At 39.5% G+C, this 11,723-nt stretch overlaps 1 protein-coding gene across 5 annotated transcripts in view; it reads left to right on the top strand.

Moving 5' to 3' along the window:
- Positions 1-1,403: 1,403 nt before the first annotated feature.
- csnk1g1 (casein kinase 1, gamma 1) overlaps positions 1,404-11,723 on the top strand; it is a 34,180-nt gene continuing 23,860 nt past the window's right edge. For 2 of the 5 annotated variants that reach the window (XR_010665955.1, XM_020637663.3), the window contains exons 1-3: positions 1,404-1,789; positions 9,661-10,091; positions 10,621-10,661. Coding sequence is in view for 4 of the 5 variants with exons in the window: in XM_020637663.3 (XP_020493319.2) it covers positions 9,905-10,091; positions 10,621-10,661 (228 nt within the window). In the remaining variant the exon portion in view is untranslated. The remainder of the gene's footprint in view (positions 1,790-9,660; positions 10,092-10,620; positions 10,662-11,723) is intronic. The other 3 variants (XM_065952720.1, XM_065952721.1, XM_065952722.1) reach the window with 3 other exon arrangements.

The following is an 11,723-nucleotide window of genomic DNA, read 5'->3' as shown; positions in this document are numbered from 1 at the left end:
TTCAAACATTTAATTTATTTTAATGGACTACTGATGTCTCAAAGACCACTATAGCACTACAGGGCGGTAAGAGGGCTGACGCTCATCACAATTTTGAGATACAGACCAGCATGCAGGTGAGCTTTAGTTTTTCTTTTAAAATCGTTAAAAATAGCAAAAACCTTTGCACATATCTGGAACAAACACCCAGAAAACTGCTGCTCTGCTGAAACTGTCAGCTCTTTTAAATCGAGGTTGAAGACTCACCTGTTTACAGCTGCCTTTCATTGAACAATTTTAATATGATTTTAAACTGAACTGTAACTTTTACGCTTATTATAATACTCTTTTTATATTTTTATTTTTATTAATTTTGGTTGAATGCTTTTTATTTTATTTGAACATATTTTCAGATTTATGATTGTTAGTGATTTTTAAATTGTCTTTAATTTTAATGTTTCTTTTTTCCTCTGTCATGATGTTTTTGACGTCTTGTGTGAAGCACTTTGAATTGCCTTGTTGTTGAAATGTGCTATATTAAAAATAAACTTGCATTGCCTTTCCTTGCCTTGCACATCAATTTCATAAGACAGGTGCGTCGGAGAGCAATAATGTGTCCATCACAATCTTAAAGGTAAACTCCTGCACACCTGTCTAACTTGCAAACAACACATGTATTTGCAACGTTTCGGGTCTAGTGCCGACATGTTGCCAAGAAATACAGGTTAGACCAGGGATGGGCAACTTTGGTGACAGCAAGGGCCACATTCATTTAATTCTCACTGCCAGAGGGCCAAATTAGGATAGGATAGGATAGTACTTTATTGATCCCCAGAGGGGAAATTTGGGCGTTGCAGCAGCACAGACAAGAATGCTTGAAAATACACATTAAACAGAATAGATAAGATAAATAAAAATACAAATACAAATACAAATACAAATAAAAAAAAATACACATAAAAACAGGGGGTATATACAAGTACAAAATGAATGACGAAGTTAACAGGGGGGAATTGAGAATTGAGACAGTATTTGCAGAGAATGACAAGATAAAATGACAAGTGATTAAAGTGACTTGGTGTGATAAATAGCAGCAAGTAATGTAAACAGCAGAGAAGAGAGGCAGTGTTGTACCACAGTCATGCAGAGAGAAATTAAACGATTACAGTCGATTATGTCTCAAATTTAACTCAACATATACCAGTGATCAAATATTATTATGGACATATTTCTGCTTTTCATGATTACATGGCAGATTTCATCATGTTTTTCTTCATGTTTCCAACTAATTGATGTGTAAAAATAATTAACCTGAGGGCCACGTTGAGGGATGATGGGGGGCTGCATGTGCCCCCCCCCCCCCCCCCCCCCCACCCCTGGGTTAGACAATGTGCCGGAGTTTACCTTAAGTTAAATATGTTTTTGAAATAAATAAAAAAATAAAACAAACTTTACATGTCTGATGGGTCAAATAGTTAATTAGCACGTCATCAAGTGTGACCCCGGAAGCGTGTGTCGTGAAGCGGGCGGTGCCGTGTTTCTCCTTCCGGTGTGTTGGGACCGTTTTCACAGCAGCAGCAGCAGCAGCAGCAACGAAGAGAAGACTGTAGAGAGAGAGAGAGAGAGAGAGAGAGAGAGACTCCGCTGTTAGCCTGAAACATCAAGTAACAACAAGTAACACACGGAGAAAAAAAAAACCAGAACACACAAAACCTCCAGGGATTTCATTTTTCTTTGGCGTGAAACACAACAAGCGTCGCCCCCCCCCCCACCCCCCACTCATCGTCCGGGGTTTCCTCCCAAAGCGAAGGTGAGCGTGTTGTGTTTTTGTTTGTGAAGCAACATTTGACAGCAGGTTTTTTTTTTTTTTGTTCGGTTGTTGGGGCTAATGTTCTGGTTGCTAACGGAAGCTAATTTCCTTGTTGCGCTCCGGTCCAGCTGTCACCTAGCCATCAGTAAGTAGGTGCTAGTTGAATACCAAAGCAGTGATTTCCAGTCTTTAATGTTCGGAGGTACATTTAAACACACGTGTTGCGATTTTTTTACGTAGAATATGTATATATTTGTTAAGTCACAACAGCTAAAAATACTCTTGGTGCTAAGGTTAGCTTTGTATGTTCAGGTCTCATAGTTGGGAAGCTAACCTGGCTACTAATCGATGTGTCCATCACTAACAGTGCACTCGCTTTGTCCATGAGTAAGCCAACTCGCGTCCTTGTTTTGATTCAACCCCGAGGCCCTTTTTTTTTTTTTTTTAATACGAAGGATCGATCATCTTTGTTGGATCTCCTGCTTCCTTTCCTCCACATGCATGCTACAACACAGAGGAGGGATGCAAAGACAGGCAGGCAGGCAGGCAGGCACAGGATACAAAATATGTGAATATAACCAAGGCCCCTCCTCAGTCTGGTCACTGTGGGCAGACTTGTTGTGAAGCAGTAATCTTAACTGTGTCAAGTTAGTGAGGTGAGGTGCATTTTGATAGGATGTCAAAGCTACTTTGCAGCTTCTTCAATAATGTAGGCACAACGCAAATGTCCTCATGGTCAAACATGCATGCGTAGATATGGCACATCTAAAATGTAAATGGGTGTGCACAGCTGCACAGTCCCAAGTTATTACTGAATCAATAGGGAATGTATGGCTAGTATTCAGTTACCCTGCATCTAGTAAAAATGATTGATTAACCCACATCCACTAAATTGCTCAGTGGCATACTTTAAGAGAGCAGTACGAACCAGTTTGGAAGTTGACATTTTATTGAAAAGTGAACTTGCTATAGGCAGTGCACGATATGAGAAAAGTGTGTGATGTGTGGTAACATTGTTTTGTACTGCGATAAAGATATGAAGTGTGTTAAATAAGTAAATGTTACACAGTGCATAGTAGCGATAATCTAAAAATGAACGTGTATCTTCTTCTTCCTCCTGAATCCAAAGTAAAAACAGTGGCGGTTTTTTTGTTCACCGCTAAAATTGGCAGCAGTTTTACCCGAGGGAATCTGATCACTAATTTAAGATGAATCTGACTGTGTCAAAATGGTGTGAAAGCATGAAAAATAATGGGCAGGTTTCTATCCAGTAGTTAAAATGCACATGTGATAAACTCAGACTTTTGCAGTGGGTTTGTTTGTAATGCTCATATCGTGATAATGATGACATTGCGATTAAATTGTGCAGCCCCACTCGTGAGATATCCGCTCTAAATACATCTGTGTGGATGAACTATAAACTGGGCTAAAGCTGACATCTTTTAAAAAAGTCTTTCTGAAGAATAGGTGGGAACCAAAAATGTATATTTAAAGTCTTTCACTCAAGCCTCCTAAAAGGGAATATTTTGTGTTTCTCTTTCCTCCGTTATGACAGTTTCCTTTATGACTGAATGCCCTTGTATACAAAACAAGACATTTGCGGATGCCATCTTTTCATTACTATCTGACAAGTTGTGGAGATAAAAAAAAAAAAAAAAAGACATAAGTTGTAGTAAGTGGATGGTCCTCACTTATTTTTCAACATAATTTAAACTGCCATAATATGCCAATAAGATATCGTATAAAAAAGGGGAAGATTCACTTCTGCTGATTTTGCTTTAATGCTCAGAATTTGGTTCAAAGCAGTAGGTGGACATGTGAGATCATCGTCATAGATGTGGGTGCTTGCAGCAGCCATGTATTGCATGTGTTGTTTTCTTTATGGTTTGATGGAGGAGGAGGAGGAAGATTAGGGCTAATCAAAATTCCCTCCAGTCATATTTCATAAGAGCTGGCTTTAAGGAGCGAGGCAGCTGTTAGTTGGCACTGCCACAGTAGGTGTCTGCACTATTGGCAGGCCCCCTCTCAGGCTGATCTTTCTGCTGAAGGTTAATCACTCTACTCTGAGCCTTTATGTTTCTGTAAAAATGAAAATATGTCAACAGATTAGTCATTTTAAATAGATGCTAATCAGCCAGAAGACTCTCTTTTTTTCCCCCAAAGATGTTTTGATAGAAACATTTGTAGCATTTAATTAACGCCTTAGTACGTTTTCAGTGCCACATTCATGTGAAACTGAAGGAAAAACACCAGCAAATACATCTGGATTTCAAAAACAGCAATTAACCAATAACATCAACTATCCTGAGCTCTTGAAATGACTAACTTTTCATATTGCGAGCATCATCAAACAAATCTTTTTACCACTTTTAATCAGACTTGCTGCTATGGTTGTGTGACTAGACTGTAAACAGTTGTGTTCATGTGTTTGATACTTACTCTAATACACTGGGGCTTTAAAGAGGCATAGTGAGCACAGGACACATGGAGGCAGTTTTACTGAAACACAGTGACACATGCATAAATATACATGTTCAAAATATGCAATGGTAATATTGCAACGAGACTTTGTTCATGTTCACTTGTGCTGTGTAAGGTACTTTGAAATTCAATTTTAAGAAGATGAAATGGGTGAGAATGTTTGAAGTATTTATTATCAGGGCTGTGACATTAATTTAGTTTTATAGTAGATTTAGATTTTGTAGTTCCTGATCATGAAACAAGTTCATCAATAGAAAGCTTGTTGTGCCCATTCTGTTTGGCACGGATGCTTTCATATAATGTTGTGTTGATAAAATCCAGCGTTTTCTTTAACAGTGATGAATTCTCATGGATTCAGGCAGGCTGCAGACAGACAACACCTTCTTGCAGCACGGCAGAACTAGTCCAACAGAGTGGCCGTGTGATGCAATAGTTGTTTCTTGTATCCAGATCATCCGTGTGTCCCCTTGTGTGAGGTGCTTAGTAAAGTCTGGTTGTAAATCTGTTGGCAGGTAAGAGAGGGTTAACATTTTATAACCTTGGATAACAAAGCTTTCCATTGTTTCTTTTGCTGGTATTCTGTGTTGGTCCCACTTACTCGTACTGAACTGCTCTCATCCACTAAAGTGAAATTTAGTTTACAATCAACCATCTGACTGAATCCATGGAGCCAACAGGAAGGAGTACTCGTGTCAGGTAACTGCGATCTCAGGATGAAAATAAAGATATTATAGAGCTGCTCTATCATGGCAAAAAAAATATGATTATTTTGGATTGATATTGAGATCACGATTTAAGCTTAAATTTAAGTTGTTGATTTGATATCATCTGCATCAAAATAATGAATAAATACAAACAATATGAGGTGGTGAGGTAGTGGGGATTTTTTCTTGTGGTTAAAATCTAACAACAAACACTTTGAAATATTTAGCAGACGGGACAAAACCTGTGGACAAAACGAGCACAACACGGCATGCAGGACAACGATCAAACAATCTCGATCATCTTCTTTTCATGATCGCGTGAAGACAAAATCACAACTGAATTTCAAACTCGATTAATTTCTCCGCACTAGGTGATTATGATTTTCTCCATGTATAGCAGCAGCTCTATATAGAACGTAAAACAAGACGACGACTGAATGCTTTCCTTCCTGAACACATTTTTAAGAAAGCCTGGAATACATGATCCGAGAGAAGGATCATTAAGCTATAATAGTATGTAATAGGATTGAAGCTTTTAAAAACTTTAATATGTCCTCCGTTCTGAGATTAGAACAAGATCACTTTTGTAGGGTGCCAAAGGGTGTGTATCCTCAAACTCATCCTCATTTATCAGGAGACACAGCACCTCCACAGGGATAAAGTCCGGGGATTCCCCACGTTTCATCAACACTCAGAAAGCCTTTTGTCCACAGACCACAAGATGTTTTCCAGTCCACAGAAACAGTCCAGTGGGCTTTAATTTGTCCTTCACTTTATTAATGAGCTGGTCGACTGATATGGATTCACTCAGGCTTCAGCGTCTGTGTTGTGTTTTTTATTTTGTGCATTTCCTCCATCGTTAGATCAACACCTCTAACCCAGTTTCAGCTGAAACACCACTTTAACAGAAGTAGTCATTCATGTTCTTGCTCTTTTGATCGGTTTGCATCACATCTGCAGCTGACGGTGTCTCTTCTTCCACTTCCTGTAGCTTAATGGAATAAGATTTGATTGTGTCTCTTCTTGGGAGATGTAGATGCTGTGGAAAACGTAGTCTGAAGTACACTTTAAAGTTTTGTTACCTTTTCGAAATAACAGATTGATCACACAACTCATGATATTTGAGGAAACGATACACAAGTTGAAAAATAATACCTATGGGCTCATTACAGCTTACAGTGTGATACATCTAATTAAAGGGTACAGATGGTTTTGCTACCCTCCGTAAAATGTAATTTAGCTGTCCTATAAAGTTTAAATGCGGTAGTTTCTTGTACCACTTTTCTCTTTCCATCTCAATGCTCAGTTCGGGCATGTCTCAACATGTCTCAGATACAAAGAGGCTGCGGTAATCTCACAAGCATAACCAGTGGCAAGTGAATTAAACAGGCAAGGAAGGTGCACATTTAGTTGAATGTAATAGAGCTTACAGTTCACACTGTCTGCAGTCATTCATACAAGGCAGCAGATATGATAAACGTTTATTTAGCAAATCAACACCAGTGAAAACCTCTTTCAATTGCATGTGAGAGTACAAAAAAGTACTACTCAACTTTTTTTTTTGCTTTAGGTGCAAAAATATTATTGTATTCTCATTTGCAGCTAAACAGAGAATTTTTTTTTTTTTGCATAGACTGTAAATATAATGGGCAAAGCCTGATTGACGTCACCCATCTGTTTGTGCAGGGTGCTCTGGGGGCTCACTGACAGCAGCCGCCATGCTGTAAATCTTGTCTCACCCTAACTTTCAGACAACCATACAAAATTGGACAGATGCCTATAACTATGTTGTGAATGGCCATGTACAGGACTTTAAATACCACGTTATGTGTATTTAAATGTGTCTTTACGCAGCCTTTTGGGGACAAACTGTAACCTTTCTATGAAATTGAGCATCATTGCAAAAAAGTGTCTAAGGCCCCGTGTCCACCTTCCACCTGCTGTGGGAGAGTTCACAGCAGAAAGTGGACGCCTGGAGAAAAGGCACAACCCCCAGCGTCTTTTTTTCCAAGCTCAGCGCCTTTTTTGTGCGTCCGCTCTGAGCACTCACGTTGAAAATCTTTCATCTTTTCAGAAAGGCGATGTCACCGGGCGCTCTTTCCCAAATGTTTAACATTCCCTGTATTTTCGCCGCCTACCGATCGTGTCTTGTACCCATATCCTGTTTTCTCCGTGTCTGATCAGGAAATAAACAATCTCAAATATAAAACATACAGTAAAAAGTAATGGAGCCGCGTCGGTCATACAGCGGCCGTTGTCAACAGACTGTTGTCATAGAGACAGGACGGATGGGCAGCGTTTCACTTGTCAACGCTTCATGCAAGCGCTCCTGAGCGCACAGCCAGAGCTTTTCTTCCATGAAACGATTTTTTCCCCCACCTCTAAAATGTTCAGAGCTTGAAAGTTGTCTAAAGTTTTCAGCGTTCAACATACAGTTTGCACATGCTAACTTGTTAGCCAGGTCAACAGGAAGAAGGTCCAATAGCTACTATCGCTGAAAGAAGGAACAAGGACAGTAGTCCAAATAAAAGGCCTGATGAAGCTGTAACAGTAGCTCGACTTAACTGCATGTAAGCATACTGAGTATTGGAGCAATTTTAGTATCTGATCAGTGTATCCCTGACAACATCCTATTGAATCTAAAATAGAACCTTAATAGTAAAAACAAGGATGAACAAGGAAGCAAAGTTCAAAACATCCCTGGTAAGGTGTAATTCTGTTAATTAGCAGTGAAGTGTTAAGGCAATCAGGAAATAATGAGCGTTGTAACACAGCTGTTGTGAATGGGTAAAATGAGGTCCAGTGCATTAAATACGGGATACTGCTGTTACCAAGGAGTTTGAAGCTGGTTAGCTTGTCATCAATCAGGATAAACACGTGGATGAACTCATCTCCATGCTGGTGCACTCCTTGTGACAGTGGCCTACAAATGATTGTTTGTAAAAAAGGAAACTGTTACAGCTCAGCTCACTATTGGTCTTTGCCTCAAACATGTTTGATAGCCATGTTTTCCAGTTCCAGCTTTATGTAATAGCAATAGCAATAGTGCACAGTTGCCCTTGAGAGAAAACTAGCTGTCTTTGATGCTGAGATCTGTGCAGGCCATACCGAGCATGAGTCATCTGGAAGCCCACACACAAATACTTTTCAGCAGCAGCCTTTCCATGCTGAGGAATAACAGCGGTGTCATGAAAAAATAAGCAACTGTTGTTTCTTTTAATCATTGGTTGAAAAAAAAAAAAAGTTGTTTGTTAAAGGGAAGCAGTGTTTTTAAATCTATAAATATCTTTGGTGACTCGATATAACTTATGGACAGAATTTACAGGCAACTCTTTGTGTGCAGCTTCAGTGCAGTGTATGTCTGAGGATGAGTAACAGAAAAGGAAGTCCCCAACGAGGCCTGCAGTTAAAAAACATCTTATGCCCTAGTGACCGCTGAATCATACACCAAACTGCCCGCACGCCTTATAATAGGGACCTAAATTTATGTTGCTGAGCGTTTGACGTCCATCAAGTTAAGCTATGGTGTCCTTGTGAGCAGACACAGCTTTATATAATTGTTTACATAATATTCCCCACTGACATCGTCTGCCGGGCGATAGCCGTGGGTGGTGGAGAGTCTTAGATGCCCTCATGATCACAACAAACTCTGACCTAAGATTTGTGTTGATGTTCAAACTGGTTGCTGTGTTTTCTGTGACCACTGTGACTTGATGACTATCTCTTGAGATCAGCAGTGGTGTTACAGTAAGCCCGTCTTGTCCTTGTGTAGCTTTGTCTACTTGTAAACAGGGATTTAGAGCATTCATTATGACACATGATGGGCTTCAAAGAAGAAGAAGACTTGCTATCTGACGGTGTAGTAAAAAAAACCAAAAAAAAAACAAAGTTATTTCACTTCTAAAATGTGATTTGAAATCCAGAGTGATTACTGGTGGGAGCATATGTGAGCCTGATTATTCATTTCATCAGTTGAAACCTTTTGTAGAGCTGTTGTTTTCACATATGCCCTCCTGAAAATATCTAGATAATTTCAGGAGGACTGCTCCTGAAATTCTCCTGACCTGGCTGTTCACATATGGACCGCACAGTGGGAGACTCTCTCTTTTACTTTCAATTACAGGACAGTGGACAGTTTAGTCCTCCTAGCTTGAATCACTGGGTTCCCCCCATTTGCAGCCTTTTTTCACCTTTTATATTTGTGAGTTATAACACAACTTAAACGTACTGTTTCAGTCAGGCCTCTTAATGTTGATTATATTACATCAGAGCAGAATTCAAGTCTAATTCCTGATCTATTCTAGAAGCTATTGGACATGTTTTCCTAAATGTAAAGTGGCTTAAATTACTTTAAATTGATGTATGCAATGCGTTCAATGCCAGCGTTTTAATTAGGCCTTAGTAATATGTTTTTTCGCTATCAAGCCAACTACCGTCATATTTTTTTTTCAGAAAGTTTTAAGTAGATTTGGAAGAAATGTCGTGAAGTGGGAATGGTTTCTGTGCCTGTGAAAGCTTCTTAGATATTTGCTCACATTCAGCTTTTTGTTCAGTGAGCAGCTACCTAACACCAACATTGTGCATAGTCTTTAAATAGGGACAGCTCCACAGAACAACACTACCATCTTTGATATGCTGCTCAGTGTTTGAAGTGAATGTCTTCTCTCTGTATCCTTTGTTTTACAGGTCTTCTACCTTCACCTCCCTGTGACAAATGTTGAGACCAGAGAGCAGCCTGTTGAAGAGCTGTTAGAGGTTACAGGCAAAGAACGGGGGGGAGTATCGTTTAGTTGTACCAGGTTGTGTCTCATGAGAGTGACTGTGCCATCCAGGCACTCCCAGTGACCAGCGCTGTGGCTGTGGTGGGCCCGGCCCAGGAGGCCTTCCTGTACATCACTCCGGGCACCCGCTGACCTGTGCTGCTCTCACTATGGATCAACAGAGAGACAAATATGGCGAGCGGCCCGCCAGGGCCACTAAAGTGTCCCAGGGAAGCCGCAGCGGACACTCGTCCCGGCCATCCGGCGCCTCCAGCTCCTCCGGGGTTCTCATGGTGGGGCCAAATTTCCGTGTGGGCAAGAAGATCGGCTGTGGAAACTTTGGTGAATTGAAGCTTGGTAGGTTGATTCTGTTTGTTTTGTTAAATGGTTTGTAACACAAAGGAGTGATTGACAAGGTGAATGTAGGAGCTCTTACTGCAGATTACTACTGTTCTGTGTGTAACTACACCCATGAGCCAGTTCATTTAATGTGACTGCAGTCTGACACAACAGCCCTGTTTTATATTCTATTTTCATGAAGGTTCACATATTTCATGGGGAGTTGATTTAGCGTTCCGGTCATTTGAAGACAGGAGATAGTGGTGCCATAGATCTGCATTGCTTAATACCTCCAGATGTTTCTCGTATTCTGTCCCTCTGATTGATATAAATCAGAGAAAACCAAATATAGAAACGATTCTAGCACAAAAGTACTTTAAATCACAGCCTCCAAAAGGACCTTTCAAATTAAAAACACATTTGAAAAAAAGACATTTAAAAAAAAAAAAAAAAAGTGTCTTCCCTTGTATAATCAATTTCATCTTCAATTCCTGTGTGGCTCTCCTCTTACGGCTCTCTTATGAATTTCTCTTCTGTCTTATTTCAGGTAAAAACCTCTACACCAATGAGTACGTAGCTATTAAACTGGTAAGTGCATAGCTTCTTTCTTTGCTTAATTCTTCTCTTTTGCTGTTTTAGAATAATTTGCTAAATGATTGATACAACTGATTCAATACATAAAGAGGTAACTTTAATTAAGATTTAGAAAATGTCGCTATATAGACACATAAATATAAACAGGATGTATTTTTCCCTGGGAAGAACAAAGTGATAACATTCAAGATGAACATTTGCGCATGTGTGTGTGTCTGTGTGTCTGTGTGTTTGTGGCACTATGGGTGTGTGTGTAGATGCTGGGATCCAGTGTGAGTGTGTGTGTGTAGATGCTGGGATCCAGTGTGAGTGTGTGTGTGTGTAGATGCTGGGATCCAGTGTGAGTGTGTGTGTGTGTAGATGCTGGGATCCAGTGGGTGTGTCTTTCCAGTGGCTGCTGGAGTAGAAACCATGCCTGCTGACTCATGGCTTTATGATTGTACACTAGAGAGCAGTAAATAGAGTAGCCACACTAAAGGACTAGTACGTTAATCAAGCCAAATACCATCCAGCTGCTCACCCTGCTGCATGCTTATTATGGACTTCTGACACTGATGTGGTGCTCTGATCAAATCTTTCACTTAATGTGTAGAATTTCAGTTCAGCAATAACAATTTATGATAACCATCATTAATACACTCTATTTATCGTAAATTAACTTTGTTTAATAGTTATATCATGTTTTTCAGTGGTTCGATAATGTATGTAATTGTGTCATTAGTTTACTAGAATCATGAGTATATAAATAACATATTGTGTCACAAATGATAATAAAAACAGTAAGAATCAGAGAAACTGTTTATTATTGTAAAGAGAGAGGGAGGGTTAATTCTAGATGTATTATAGATGCAAACATTTTCTTTAACCTAGCGAATCATTTAGTAACCATTAACACATTCTTAATACAGTATAGAAAGTGTTCTGATGTGTGCCATAATAACATATCAACATAACAACTTTATCATCATTTCATTGTTTAACATTAAATGAACTATTTGCTAAAGTAAACTACTGTTTATTGATGATGGTTATTATTATGAAGTGTTACCAGAGCAG

Source organism: Labrus bergylta, chromosome 3 (assembly GCF_963930695.1).
Source record: "Labrus bergylta chromosome 3, fLabBer1.1, whole genome shotgun sequence".
Classification (NCBI taxonomy): domain Eukaryota; kingdom Metazoa; phylum Chordata; class Actinopteri; order Labriformes; family Labridae; genus Labrus; species Labrus bergylta.
This window is presented reverse-complemented; position numbering and strand designations above follow the sequence as displayed.